The following is a 15,979-nucleotide window of genomic DNA, read 5'->3' as shown; positions in this document are numbered from 1 at the left end:
TCAGTTAAGATTTTCCTGTTTCTCTATTCATCTTTACTTGGTCTGCTATGCTTCTCACAGTCAGATGACTGTTTTGATGCACAATTCCACAAATTTTTGCAATGTTTTCATCAGTTCTGCTCATTACTAGACACCCTGACGCTCTCTTCATCAGTGATGCTTTCTCTCCCCTCAGAAAAACAGGGTAGTTTAAGAAGTTTAAGACGACACCAACTGATACAGAATACAGCAGCCAAACTCATCTTTGGGAAGAGAAAGCACAGTTACTTACCGTAACAGGTGTTATCCAGGGACAGCAGGCAGATATTCTTAACGCATGAGTGACGTCACCGACAGAGCCCCGGTACGGACACTTTTAACTAGAAAGTTCTAGTTGGCCGCACCGCGCATGCGCGAGTGCCTTCCCGCCCGACGGAGGAGTGCGTGGTCCCCAGTTAAGATAAGCCAGCTAAGAAGCCAACCCGGGGAGGTGGGTGGGACGTAAGAATATCTGCCTGCTGTCCCTGGATAACACCTGTTACGGTAAGTAACTGTGCTTTATCCCAGGACAAGCAGTCAGCATATTCTTAACGCATGGGTGACCTCTAAGCTAACAGAGAGGGAGGAGGGATGGTTGGCCATTAGGAAAATAAATTATGTAACACAGATTGGCCGAAGTGTCCATCCCGTCTGGAGAAGGCATCCAGACAGTAGTGAGTAGTGAACGTGTGAACTGAGGACCAAGTAGCAGCCTTGCAGATTTCCTCGATGGGCGTGGAATGGAGGAAAGCCACAGAAGCAGCCATAGCTCTGACCCTGTGAGCCGTGACAGCACCTTCCAGTGAGAGACCGGCCCGAGCATAACAGAACGCAATGCAGGCAGCAAGCCAGTTGGAAAGCGTCCGTTTAGAGACAGGGCGACCTAGACGGTTAGGGTCGAAGGACAAAAAGAGCTGAGGGGACGAGCGGTGAGCCCTGGTACGGTCAAGGTAGTATGCAAGGGCACGCTTACAGTCCAGCGTGTGCAACGCCTGTTCCCCAGGATGAGAATGGGGCTTAGGGAAAAAGACAGGCAACACAATGGATTGGTTGAGGTGGAAGTCCGAGACCACCTTGGGAAGGAATTTAGGATGGGTACGCAGAACCACCTTGTCATGGTGAAAAACAGTGAAAGGTGGGTCGGCAACCAGTGCATGCAGCTCACTAACCCTCCTGGCAGAGGTGATGGCAATGAGGAAAAGCACCTTCCATGTCAGAAATTTGAGTGAAGTAGTGGCAAGAGGCTCAAACGAAGGTTTCATGAGGGCTGATAAAACCACATTCAGGTCCCAGACGACTGGAGGAGGCTTCAGAGGAGGTTTGACATTGAAGAGGCCTCTCATGAACCGGGAAACCAGGGGATGAGCCGTAAGCGGTTTTCCGAGGATAGGCTCATGAAACGCAGTGATGGCACTGAGGTGGACTCTGATTGAGGTGGACTTGAGGACAGCATCGGATAGAGAGAGCAAATAGTCCAGTACAGTTTCCACCGCCAATGAGGTGGGATCGTGGTGATGCAGTAGACACCAAGAGGAGAACCTGGTCCACTTCTGATGGTAACATTGGAGGGTGGCCCGTTTCCTGGAGGCATCCAAAATGCGACGGACAGGCTGAGACAGATTCTCTGGAAAGGTCAGCCTGAGAGAAATCAAGCTGTCAGGTGGAGCGAGGACAGATTGGGATGTAGTAGAGACTGATGCTGCTGCGTAATTAGAGTAGGAAACACAGGAAGAGGAATGGGCTCCCTGGAGCTGAGCTGGAGCAGGAGGGAGAACCAGTGTTGGCGAGGCCACCGAGGAGCGATGAGAATCATGGTGGCTCTGTCCCTTCGGAGTTTGAATAACGTCCGCAACATCAGAGGCAGTGGAGGAAAGGCATAGAGGAACCGATCCGTTCAGTCGAGCAGGAATGCATCCGGGGCCAGACGATGAGGACAGAAGAGTCTGGAACAGAACTGGGGCAGCTGATGGTTGTGAGGAGCTGCAAAGAGGTCCACCTGAGGAGTGCCCCAGCGAGCAAAGATGGAGCAGAGTGTGGGAGGATCCAGAGTCCACTCGTGAGGTTGAAGGATGCGGCTGAGATTGTCGACCAGGGAGTTCTGTTCGCCCTGGATATAGACAGCCTTGAGGAAGAGACTGTGGGCCGTGCCCCAGGTCCAGATGCGGATGGCCTCCTGACAGAGGAGGGGAGATCCGGTGCCGCCTTGCTTGTTTATGTAGTACATGGCGACTTGGTTGTCTGTGCACAGGAGAAGAACCTGAGGGTAGAGAAGGTGCTGGAAGGCCTTGAGAGCATAGAACATGGCCCTGAGTTCCAGGAAATTGATGTGATGTTGACGCTCCTGAAGGGTCCAGAGTCCCTGGGTGCGAAGATCTCCCAGGTGAGCTCCCCATGCATAGGGGGAGGCATCTGTGGTTATGATCATGGAGTGAGGGGGTAGATGAAAGAGTAGACCCCTGGAAAGATTGGAGGAGTTCAACCACCAGTGAAGAGATTGCTGAAGAGACGATGTCACAGAGATGGGATGAGAAAGAGGATCCGTGGTCTGTGACCATTGGTTGGCCAGATTCCATTGAGGTGTCCTGAGGTGGAGTCGCGCCAGAGGAAGCACATGGACCGTCGAGGCCATGTGGCCCAGGAGGACCATCATTTGCCGAGCTGGAATGGAGCGACGAAGGAGCACCTGATGGCAGAGGTGGAGCAGGGTCCGTTGGCGGTCTGAGGGGAGAAACGCCCTCATCAGAGTGGTGTCGAGGACGGCTCCAATAAACTGAAGTCGCTGTGTGGGAAGCAGATGCGACTTGGGGTAGTTGATCTCGAACCCCAGGAGGTGGAGGAAGGAAATGGTGTGCTGAGTGGCTTGTAGCACAAGAGGAGACGTAGGTGCTTTCACTAACTAATCGTCCAAGTAGGGGAACACCTGGAGGTTGTGAGACCTGAGAAAGGCCGCCACCACAATGAGGCACTTGGTGAACACCCTGGGCGATGATGCGAGGCCAAAGGGTAGCACTTTGTACTGATAGTGACGGTACTGTACCTGAAATCGAAGGTAGCGACGTGAAGTCAGATGGATTGGAATGCGAGTGTAGGCCTCTTTGAGGTCTAGGGAACATAGCCAGTCGTGTTGAGAGAGAAGAGGGTAAAGCGTGGCAAGGGAGAGCATTCTGAACTTTTCCTTGACCAGACAATTGTTGAGGTCCCGGAGATCGAGGATGGGACGGAGGTCTCCTGTCTTCTTGGGAACCAGGAAGTAGCGGGAGTAGAATCCCTGACCCCTTTGGTCTGGGGGTACCTCTTCGATGGCATTGAGAAGAAGGAGGGATTGGACCTCCCTCAGGAGGAGAAGGGATTGGGAGGAGTGAGAAACAGACTCTATGGGAGGATTGTCTGGTGGAAGAGTCTGGAAGTTGAGAGAGTAGCCGTGGCGAATGATGTTGAGGACCCACAGGTCTGAGGTGATGACCTCCCAACGGCTGAGGAAGAGTTGAAGGCGTCCTCCGATCGGCTGAGGAAGAGACAATGATGGTGGGAGACTGGCTATGCCCTGGAGAAAAGAGTCAAAAGGGCTGAGATGGTTTTGACTGAGGGAGAGGCTTGGCAGGTTGGTGAGACTGTGAGCGAGCCTGAGTTTGATGCTGTTGACGAGGTTGGCGAGGCTGCTGTTGAGGCGGGTTGAGAGGTCTGGCCGAGAACCTGCGTTGGTAGGAAGACTGCTGTCTGTAGGGGCGAGCAAGTGGAGTCTTCTTCTTAGGTTTTATCAGAGTATCCCACCTGGTCTCGTGTGCAGAGAGTTTCTGGGTGGTTGAGTCCAGGGACTCCCCGAAGAGTTCATCACCAAGACAAGGTGCGTTAGCCAGGTGGTCTTGGTGATTAATGTCGAGGTCAGAAACTCTCAGCCAGGCCAGGCGCCTCATGGCAACAGCCATGGCAGATGCTCAAGAGGTCAACTCAAATGAGTCATAAATGGAGCGCACCATGAATTTCCGGAGTTGGAGTAGACTGGAAATTTATTGTTGAAAAACAGGAACCTTACGTTCAGGAATGTATTTTTGTAAGGAGGAGAGTTATTGCACCAGATGCTTCATGTAGAAGGAGAAGTGGAAGGTGTAATTATTAGCCCTGTTGGCAAGCATTGAATTTTGATAAAGGCGCTTGCCAAATTTATCCATCGTTTTGCCCTCTCTGCCAGGAGGGGTGGAGGCATAAACACTGGAGCCCTGGGTTTTCTTTAAGGTGGACTCCACTAGAAGAGATTCATGGGGTAGTTGAGGTTTGTTGAACCCCGGGATAGGAATGACCCTGTACAAACTATCCAGTTTTCGAGGGGCTCCCGGTACCGTGAGAGGGTTTTCCCAATTTTTGTAAAAGGTTTCCCTTAAGATGTCGTGGACGGGTAACTTCAAAAATTCTTTGGGGGATTGTTCGAAGTCTAAGGCGTCGAGAAAAGCCTGGGACTTCTTAGAGTCGGATTCCAATGGGATAGAAAGAGCCGCCGACATCTCCCGTAGAAATTTGGTGAATGAGGACTGTTCAGGTTTGGAACCGGTATTGACCATCGAGGGTTCCTCGTCCGTTGATGAAGCCTCATCATCGGTACCGGGTGGGGATTCTTCCCATAAGTCCGGGTCCCTGACATCGGTGTGTGCAGGACGGGACAGTGGTGTGGATGGCTCAGCGTGGCGAGTCTTAGAGAGAAATTTGCCAGAGCGCATCGAGACGGTACCGGGGGAGGAAGACCGGTGCCGGTGTCGGTCTTGATGTCGGGGAGGGTCGGCATCAGAGCGTGGTTGCACGGGAGGATTGAGTGGTTCAGCCGCGAGCACCGGCATGGACGTGTTCAACGGTACCGATGGGGTCGACACCGGTGGTATGGTGCGAGGCTCGGGCCGGTCCGGTACCGGAAGGAGTGGGGCCAACATTGCTGGCAACAGGTGTTGGAGTTGCTGCTATAGTTGCTCCTGAAATTGGCTTTGGAGTATGGCCGCAATGCGGTCGTCCAGAGGAGGCACCAGTACCGCTTTTTTCTTTTTCGGTACCATAGGTGCCGCTCCATGCCCCGGCGATGAGGAGGCCGAAGACGAGGCACTCACTGAAATCGGGACGGAGCGTTTGCGGGGTCGGCGTGATGCCGGGAGGACCGGCGTCACCGCTGTGGCAGGAGGGCGCTCAAGGGAAGTGGAAGGCTTCTTAGCCGGCTTACCTGGTGCTAGCGACCCCGAGGAAGGATCAGGCGGCGTCAAAGTAGTCGGTGCCGACTTTTGCGGTGCCGTCAACGGCGCGGCCGATTCCATGGCAGATCCGGTACCGAAAAGGATATTCTGTTGGATCTGTCTATTTTTTAATGTACGTTTTTTAAGAGTAGCACAGCGGGTGCAGGTGTCAGCCCGATGCTCTGGACCTAGGCACTGTAGGCACCAATTGTGCGGGGGGCAGTGAGAGAGATCGGGCGTGCACACCGCTGGCACTTCTTAAAGCCTGGCTGGGGGGCATGAAGGGAAACACGGCCTCCGCAAAATCAAAACCGGAGGCCTGTATGGTGGCAACAGGCCCCGCCGGGGCCGGCCTGAAAAATAAAGAAAAAAGAAAAAGCAAAGTTTTTTGTTTTTTTTTTGAACGGAAAAGAAACCCGAAGGGAAAAAGAACAAAAAAGCAGAAAATTTCGCGAGCGGGAAGGCAAAAATTTGATTTTTCAACAGCCGTTGAAAACACATGCGTCTTCTTCGCTCCGCGGAAACGAAGAAACTGGGGACCACGCACTCCTCCGTCGGGCGGGAAGGCACTCGCGCATGCGCGGTGCGGCCAACTAGAACTTTCTAGTTAAAAGTGTCCATACCGGGGCTCCGTCGGTGACGTCACCCATGCGTTAAGAATATGCTGCCTGCTTGTCCTGGGATAAAGTACAATCATGTCTCCCCTCTGTTGAGAGAGCTTCATTGGCTCCCAATCCGTTTTAGGATTCAGTTTAAATGTGCATGTGTCACTTTTAAGCTTTTTTACGGAATATTCGGCCCTCTGGTCCCTTTATTTTGGCATACTCTTAGATCTTGTTATTTGAGGAATACACAGAGAAACATGATTTGGCTCTCCGTAAACTTGAGATTCACAGTGCTCGATATTCAGACTTGGTCTCATGGTTTTCAAGTCTTGTGAAAACTAAAACTGATCAGCCTGAAATTCTTGCTTTGTGTGGTTCAAGCTTTCAGACAGCCAAATCACAGGCAGGGAAGTAAGAAACATACTGTTTTCTTCAGCAGTACAACAAAAACATTTGAGGGCATAAAATCCTGGACTCCAGAGTGTAATTTCTAGGCATCATGACAAGCTGGAGGCCAAGATTTCTCATGTTCTGCGCTAAATATACATTATACCTTCTTAAATAGATGGATTCTCACAGCATCTTTTAATTTCATCTTTAAAAGAAACTTTTTGCAGCAGCATACACTATAAGCATTCTGCAGATTTCCAGTATTAAAAAATGTAAGCTTTGATTTCTATACTCTTATAAAATTATTTAATAAAAATATACTTTAAAAATTAGAACCTGAATATTTTGTACTCTTATTAATTCTTAAAATTTCCCTTTCTTCATATGAAGCCTATAAAGCTGTGGAAACCTGCATTCTCTGATAATTTGTAAAATAAGCAGCAAACATGGACATCTTCATTAATTTTAATTCTTCTCAAATTTTTGACATAAAAATATACAATTTATTTTATCCTGCTGTTTATTTATACTAGAAAGCGCAATTGTGAAACTGTGCATACATCCTAGACTACTACCAACACTGGATGCCATTTAAGAAGGCTGGCAGTGTACAGAAGACTTCAGTACTCTTGCCTTTGACAGCAGAAGTACTTAAGCAAGTGAAAAAGCTATTTCACTACATCTTTTTATATGATTAGATTTCCAGCTTTTAGTTTGTCAATCAAAACAGCATTTAGCACAGTAAAATAAACTGTATCCATGATATCCTGTCTTGAAGAAACTACACTGGTTACCTATGCAACAAAGAGTGCAGTTTAAGATGGTTGCGATTATATATCAGACATTGTATCATACTTCTCCAAAGATCTTAAAAGAATTATTTGAGATCTATAAACCGAGAAGAGAGCTTAGAGATGTAAATGGGATGAAATTAAGTTTGGAGGGTAAAATATCGATTATGCATGCTAGGATCGGAGCATCAATGATCTGTGGCTGGCGTAGAACTATGGAATGCCTTGCCTGGTATCCTGCGGTTTTGTATGGGGAGGATTAATTTTAAGAAAATAATAATAATAACTTTATTTTTCTATACCGCCAACACCCAAAAAGTTCTAGGCGGTTCACAGAATAAAAAGGACTGGACATTCCATGCTGAAAACTCAATTATTTGCCAATGCCTTCTTATGCTAAAGTATATTTCAGTTGATAATCGCCTTTTAGAAATTTTTTGACAGCAATGTATGATTTAAAGCACAGTTCTTCAACCGCCGGTCCACGGACCGGTGCCGGTCCGCAGAAAATTTCTGCCGGTCCGCGCAGGGCCGGCGAGATCCAGTCGGCAGTTAAATTTCCTGCCGACTGCGGTTCCTCCCGACTAATGTTCCTCCCAGCCTCAGGCGATCAAGACAGGCTGCCAACGTCGGGGCTTTCCCTCTCTGAGTCTCGCCTATTAGGAAACAGGAAGTTGAAACAAAATAGGCGGGACTCAGAGAGTGAAGGTCCCGATGTCGGCAGCCTGTCTTGATCGCTGCCCCTGCCGAGTTGTTGAAGAGGGCCGCGGGGAAGTCGCGAATAGAATGGAGAGAGCTGCAGATACAGGTGCAGGTAGAGGGAGATGGTCAGCGTGTGCGAGCAAGATCCTGGGGAGCCTTCACAGTGGCTGTCTCCCCTCCCACCAGCTCTCCTACTTGACAGGGCAGTGATTTACCGGCAACTTCCTGCAGGCAAGTACTGAGAGCTGCTGGAAGGGGAGGAAGCCACTGTAGGAGGCTGGGAAGCTGCTGGATAAAGGGAGAGCTGTTACTGGACTTGGAGAGAATTAGAAGGAGAGATGCTGCTGGGAGGGTAGGAGGGAAAGGGATGGGAAGAGAGTTAATGTTGGATAGAGGGAGGAGGGAAGGGAGAAGGAGAGATGCTGCTGGAAGGGGAGGAGGGAAAGGGATGGGAAGAGAGTTAATGTTGGATAGAGGGAAGGGAGAAGAAGGAGAGATGCTGCTGGGAGGGTAGGAGGGAAAGGGATGGGAAGAGAGTTAATGTTGGATAGAGGGAGAAGGGGAAAAAAGGAAGGAGGGAAGGGAGAAAGAAAAAAGGAAGGAAACAGCTGGCAGGAAGATTACAGGAGGGGAAGGGGGTCAGGGTGGAATGGAGAGATCAGATGAGGAAAAGGGGAGAGAGAGGAATGAGAAAGTAGAGAGACATTGATGCTGGAAAGGGGGGTCAGCAGAGAAATGAGAGAGGGATAAAGATGCTAGATCTGGTATAAGAGAGATAAAGATGAAGAAGGCAGTGAAGCTGGAATGAATGATGTAAAAAGGAGAGAGGAGGAACAGGCTGGATAGACAGGGAAGAGGGGCATAGAAAGAAGTCGAATACATACAGAAGGGGGAGAGGGCAGACATTGGATAGAACGGGCAGATGCTGGAAGGAAAAGAGTGAAAAGAAGATGAAAGCAGAAACCAGAGACAACAAAAGGTAGAAAAAAATAATTGTATTTCTATTTTGTCATTAGAATATATCAGATTTGAAATATATATCCTGCTAGAGACATAACTGGGGACTGCAGTATTCTGTTAGCATGATATTTCTATGTAGCATTCTATAATAACTTGGCTTGTTCAGTTTTCTTGATAGTAGAGGGGATATATGTGAAGGGGAGGGGAGACAGGGGTTTTGCTGGTCCGTGCTCTGTATATTTGTATTTATAAAATCACAATTGTTCAGAATATTGTTTCTTTTTATACTTTAATAAAATACGTTCAATATAAAATCATAATTGCAGCTTGTGCAGATGGGATCAGATGGTTTGCGGGGACCGAGCTCACGAAGATGGGGCGTAAACAGGGTTTTTAAATTTTAGTCCTAGTAGTTTGCCGATCCACAAAATAATTCTTTTATTTCTGCCGGTCCACGGGTGTAAAAAGGTTGAAGAACACTGATTTAAAGCTTGTTTGTATTTCTGAATTGACTGAATTTGCGCTCTATCCCTGTTTATAACAGGGATGATTAATGATGTTGTTTAGACATGTCTATGTTATATGTGATAATCAGAGGGAAACAAGATTTTATGTATGCGATATGGAAACCGCATAGTTGTATGCGGTATATAAATTTTTAAATAAATAAATAATAAAAATTGATAAAGGAGAAAAAAATATCCCTCTGTACCAAATACCAATGAAAATGAAAACAGCAGAGATGACCAAGAATTCAAGCTGGCAAATAAATTTTAATCAAAGTCCAACGCATACAACAAACTTGAAACAAATGGAATAAGGACCTGACATGGGTCATGTTTTGTTAAAACTGGCTGTATCAGGGGTCTATCATAATCTCAATATGCTCCACTAAACTGCCAAACACACAACTATATAAAAAAAAAGTGGCCAATCATGAGTAGTGTGCAAGAAGCTTAAAACTTTACCTTTGAGTTCGCCTGCAATAGTATTAAGCCACATAGGCTGACTATGGCTAACACCAGCGCCCGTTTGCCTACAGCCCGTGTCGGGTCCTTGTTCCATTTTGTTTCAATTTGCGCTATGTGCTGGACTTTCATTAAAATTTATTGGCCAACTTGAGTTCTTAGTCTCCACTATTATATAAGATACATGACTTGATGGGCGACACCCTCATGTCCTGTCCATGCTCCTCCCACATGTGTAACCCCTTTCAATTGTTTGCTATACCATTTACACACGATATTACACAGTAGCAATTTGGGCAAGTACATATCAGACGCACTTATAAAGAATTGCCCTCAGTCTTTTCCACTGTTCTTCTGATACTACCCACATGAAAACTAGGGATCATTTTCTCTACTAGACAAGGTTTATAGGGTTTTTTTTAAAGACAGATTGCAAAACATTTACTAATCATTTTACAATTATTTTATCATAATGCTGTACCTAGACAAGATAACTATGATTAATCAACAGTATAAATGAGCACACAGCAAAATGTAAGTGGAGATAATACATATAACCAGTCTCCCTATCCTTGATCTATGGAGGATAAGAAGAGGCAAGAATGAGGATATGAACACTTTTACCATCTACTCTCTCTAGTTCCCTACCCAGTTGGGTTTATTTTTTACAGTAATTTGCTATTTTAAAAAAGCATTATAAAATCATTGCTTCCTTGCCAAAGGTTAGTCTGGTGACACAGACTAAAACCTGAGATAGTGGCCCATTTGTATGGCATTAAGAACTTAAGAATCTGATCCTATTGCTGAAGAAAGAAATGTCATCTGATTCTCTACAGGTAGGGCAGGATGTCCATTTTGAAAGGTTATTGGCTTTGATTATAAAGGACTCAAAAAATATAAGGTTGCTTTGATTGTACAGACATAACCTACTTCACTTTTTCTCTTTCTCACTGACACTTAGAAAATGTGGCATGCCGAACCTCTTGTAGTTACTTGTGAAGTAATAAAAACTTCTGTAGAACTGGGATATACTTGTCCCTCATTTACTCTGAGGAAAGGCTAAGTGTGTCAGCGCATATTCCAGTAGAAATTGATGCATATGCATGCATGTAAAAAAGTGCCAATTCCACCCATTCTCTGCCTCTGGAATAACTATGTATATATATTACATAAAAGGAGGCACTACATTTGCTAAATACCTACATTTCTGCACATTTACTCATGGGCAAATTTATAAGCATCTAAAACACTGCTCTACATGCTCAAGTCACTTATGAAATTTCTCCCAAAGGGACTTTACAATGGAGGGAGAGTTTAAAAAAAAAATAAAAAATCATAAGACAAATAAGATCTGTATAAATGAGAAAATTGGGTAGACTTTGTTGCTTTTTTTCTGTCGGCACATTCTCTGTTTCCAATTAGTACTGTCAACAAGTTAAACAGGTAAGTTAAAAATAAAACACCAAGGAAGACACAACAGGGAGACATTTTCCAATATCTCCTTCCCTTTGAATTTCCACTATATTCATCATTATTAAACAAAGATACTTACCTGCAGCAGGTGTTCTCCGAGAACAGTGGGCATATATTCTCAAGAGAGTGACATCATCCATGGAACCCAGTACGAACACTACCAAATGCACTCTCACTTTAAATTTTTTGAGGCAGTGACCATACTGCATGTATGCCGGTGCTTTTCCCACCTTGTGGTAATGGTGACAGCCCTTCGTTCATAGGGATTTCATGTCTTTACTTACTTAGATGACTGCTTGATCAAGGCTTCATCATCGCTACTAGCTAGTTTCTTATATCCCACAATTTTCAACGAGGAATCATTGCAGCTTACAATAAGATTTGGGATCACATTAATAATTAGATTCTAGAAAGCATATCGGATAGCGATCAGTCATTAAAAGGAGAAAAGATAAGTCTTTAATATTCTTCTGAAGCTGTAATAGGAGGGGACCTGACATAAATATAGCGGTAGGCTTTTCCAGACTTTGGGACCAAGGGATTCAAAGGTAGTCTTGAATAGTTTTTGCTTCGAACATGATGAGAGGAGGGGAAGGTCAACTTAAGACATTGTGTCTTTCTTATATTATGGAAGGAAAGAGAAATATTGTCATCAATGCAACAGTTTATCTCCTAGAGCACCTAGGGTTTGCCATCAACTTATCAAAAATCATATCTACATCTATCCCAGACATTAGAATTCACAGGAGCTCCCTTAGACCCTACTGAAGGTCAAGTTTTTCTACTGCAGCAGAGTTGACAATCTGGTTCACTTGTGCCAATCTCTACCCTACCATGCATATCAACACCAAATGCTACGTCTTCTAGGCCACATGGACTTCACAATACATATCACTCCATTTGCACATCTTCACCTCAGAATTCCACAGTGGACCCTGTTGACCCAAAGTCTCAAGCTATGAGATATCTCTCTGCTCCAGTCCAGGTCACATCGAACCTCTGTTGCTCCCTCCAGTGGTAGATGGTTCCCTATAACTTTACTCAAGTTCTTCCCTTTCAGCCCTCATGCCATCAAAAACTCCTCACAATAGATGCATTGATGCTAGGTTGGAGTGCTCATTTGGACAGCCTGCACACTCAAGGAGTCTGGTCTTCTCACGAACAAATGCTCCATATAAATCTCCTTGAACTCCAAGCAATACACAACACTCTCAGGACAACAGGTAGTCCTCATCTAAACCAACAATCAAGTTGCCATGTTTTATCTAAACAAGCAAAGTGGGCACCCTCTCTGCATGGAAGTAATCCAGATTTGAACTTGGGCTACTACTCATAGCATTATTATAAGAGAGGTTTATCTAGCAGGTAAGCAAAATATGTTAGCAGACAGAGTCAGCAGAGTCCTTCAGCTCCATGAATGGTCTCTCAACACAACCATCTTGCATCAGATTGTCTCCAAATAGGGAACTCCAGACATGGATCTCTTTTCTTTCACTCACAACCACAAACTTCCACTCTTCTGCTCCAGACTATATGCCCCCCAATCACCTGGAATAGGATGTCTTCCTCATCAAATGGGGGAATAGATTCCTCTAAGCATTCCTTCCAATCCCTCTCATAGAAAGGACTTTACTCAAACTTCACCAAGATCAAGGCATAATGATCCTCATAACACCTCATTGGCCACATCAACCTTGGTTCCCACTTAGCTCTTGACCCAGGAATCCAACTACTTGCAACCATTCACAATGCTACTAACAGAGAACAATGGCTCTCTCCTTAATCTGAACACTAGCTCATAAGCACTCACAGCATGGTTTTCACCCCTCCTCTATGGCATCTGCTGTCATTTAAGCATCAGTGAAATCTTCAATGCAGCAATGTTATCACTTCAAATGGACTAGATTTTCTACCTGGCATGTATTACATTCTCTTGAACTTGTCATATGTCCACTTCCATTCATACTGGACTACCTCTTACATTCTCTTGAACTTGTCACATGTCCACTTCCATTCATACTGGACTACCTTCTTCATCTCTCTAATTTTGGCCTAAAGTCCAACTCTATGGGAGAACATCTAAGTGCCATCAGTGTATTTCATACTCCCTTGGACAAGAAACCTATCTATTCAACCTTTGGTATCCAGATTCATGAAGGGACTTAACTATATTAGACTGTCTATCAAGTGTCAAGTTTATTATTATTCAAGTTTATTAAAAGATTTTTTATACCGCGTATTCAGGTTTCTGTTACATGGGATCTTAACATGGTATACTATCTGCTCTTATGAAGTCTCCTTCTGAGGTACTCACAACTTGCTCTCTCTCAAACTTCTCACTTGGAATGTAGCTTTTCTTATAAAATGATCATGCACTTGGTAGTGTCCATACCAGGTTCTGTGGATAATATCAACCACACTTGAGAATATAATGCCTTCTTCACCTTGGAGAATAAACATTTTACACTTAACAGAAGCTATTGCAGTAGACATACAAAGATCTAAAAAAAAAAAAAAAAAAAACCACCAAACTTACTTGCACTGTGCATGGAAATATTTGATCAGATTGTGAAGCAGGTCGACTCCCTTTTTAATCTTGATTTCATTTACCTTCAGGAGATACTATTGAAATGAAACACATTAGTTAACAAATCTTTCAAAGCACAAGTTTCACAAGAAAAGATAATCTAATCTACGATTTGTGAGTCGCTCTATGCCTAAATAGGTTTAAGGCAACGTGAAAGAAGATATAGCAGGGGAGGAGGGAGGGGTGAAGTCCTCTACAGGGAAGTATTGATGAGATATTTGAAGTGCAATTTACATTGGAAGGGAAGAAATCTGTGAATTAGAACAAACTACTGATTGTCAATGGAATATATAGATTTTTCATTTACTTTCATCATCCCTTCCAACGTTTTCTGTATCCAAATTCCTAAATATTTAATAACCTCTTCCTTCAAAATGAAGGGGAAGAATCTTTAGTTTCTTTCAAAATTTCAGATAACACTATGTGGAACAAGTGCTAAAGAAAAAATACTCCAATGAACCAACTAAGAGCTCTCTTCTGTGTGCTAAGAATGTGGATAAACTGCCTCATTTTATCTTTTTGCTTCCCAATTGAAAATATTTTACTACCAAATGAAAAAAAAGGCCCAGATTTCTTTGCTGCTTTGGCTGTGAATCTTCATTTCATTTTTGGTATCATTTCCTGGACATTTCTGTCCTGCAATGGCAAAAGGAAGGAAGTGTTTCAGTAAAAATAAGTACTTGTTTCCTTTTGCCACTGCAGGTCAGATTTGTTCCTACTGTATATTTGATCTCCTACTGCAGCTGTTGTAGTTTTGGTATATAAGCCACATGTATAGAAGGGAAGACAATATTCTGTTCAACTGATTTGGAATATTAAATTTGCTGAATCATAAAAATTCTCCAGATGCTGTTTTACATTTTCATGATACCATCAAATTTAGACAAAAGTGCCAATTCATTTATTTTCTGGACTACAGATATTCCTGCACAGCAAATATACAGTTTATGTATCAATATACCGTAATATGATCAGATTCCCATTCATCCTAGGGGGCGGAAGCAATTTTGGATTTTTCAGCTTCAGGCTGTGCAACCCCATGGATTAAATGCAAGCATCAATTGGTTCTACTTTTATTGAATCCCGTAAGCATTTCTACAGTTAATCATGTCATCATTTTAGTTTTATCTTGTCTGCAGCATTTCTCTAGTATGCTCTCTTTTGTGCATCAGCTGTTTCTAGCTTATGTGATTTCAATCATTCTGTTTTGTGAATGAGCCGACATGGTCTGCCCGGATTGACTGGTTCACAGTCAGCTGACCTGTCACATGATTTTTCTCCTGACAGGGCTGGACGTGGTTATAAGCCCCACAACAATGCTTTGGAAGTTGTGGTTGAAAGCAGCAGTTAGAATCTACATACTGTAAGTAGTTGAATGAGCTTTTGCTCTTTTTCAACTTTCAGCAGGTGAGCATTTTCATTTCCCTTTTGGGTTTGTGTTTGTGTTTTGTATTATAGGATAGCTTGGATTTGGCGCTAAGGCCTTGAAGCAGTGGTTACCGGCCACAAAACGATCGTCGGCCTAGCTTATTTGTGTTCAGTGGTTTTTACTATTAATCATTCTTGGCTATTTTTTTTGCTCCCACCTGCTTACTTTAAATTTGTGTGAAAGTTTTTTGCCTATGATGCTTGGGTGGAAGAGTGTGGGTACACCTCTCTGTTTGTCTGAGGCTTTTCTTTCACTTAAGTAATAAGCTAGCTTTATTGGCTTGTGTGGTGCTTTTGTCTTGGAGTGATATTTTTGGATTTTGTCAATATAATCTGAAACATCTTCAATTCAAAGTTTCTTATTATTAACTGAAATTTCTATTCAAGGTTATCCTGTACAAATAGAGCAAAGAAAAGAAGTATGCATTTCTTTGAAAATTTGATCTACTGCCTCTGTTTTCCTAATGTATTGTCTTCTAAAATTATTGGTTGCTTATAGGGAAATGTGCATTTTGAATATTATTTGGATTATGATGTTTATTCCTTTTCTTTTGGTGTATATTTCTAAGTTTCAAGCTATTAATGCTTCTAAAATTTGAAAGTATATAAAAACGTAGTGTGCAAATAGCTAATATGGGATTTCAATATAATAAAATTGCATATTTGTAATGGGGTACTTTTTAGATAGGATAAATTGTATATAAAAATAGTTAAAATCATCCAACAGTAACAACATAAACAGCTCTCTCAGTCAAGAAAGAAAACAAGTTTTTCAGAGTATGTTTGCAACTTAGCTTTCAGTTGCTCCCTTATGAGTTCCCTCAATCTAATGAAACACTTAGAAGTC

The 15,979-nt window shown here is 43.9% G+C and overlaps 1 protein-coding gene across 9 annotated transcripts in view; it reads right to left on the bottom strand.

Moving 5' to 3' along the window:
- ASAP2 (ArfGAP with SH3 domain, ankyrin repeat and PH domain 2) overlaps window positions 1-15,979 on the bottom strand; it is a 317,096-nt gene that overhangs the window by 172,181 nt on the left and 128,936 nt on the right. For all 9 annotated transcript variants that reach the window (XM_033936956.1, XM_033936958.1, XM_033936962.1 and 6 more), the window contains one exon: window positions 13,654-13,739. In XM_033936956.1, the coding sequence (XP_033792847.1) occupies window positions 13,654-13,739 (86 nt within the window). The remainder of the gene's footprint in view (window positions 1-13,653; window positions 13,740-15,979) is intronic.

This window comes from Geotrypetes seraphini, chromosome 3, assembly GCF_902459505.1.
Source record: "Geotrypetes seraphini chromosome 3, aGeoSer1.1, whole genome shotgun sequence".
NCBI lineage: Eukaryota > Metazoa > Chordata > Amphibia > Gymnophiona > Dermophiidae > Geotrypetes > Geotrypetes seraphini.
This window is presented reverse-complemented; position numbering and strand designations above follow the sequence as displayed.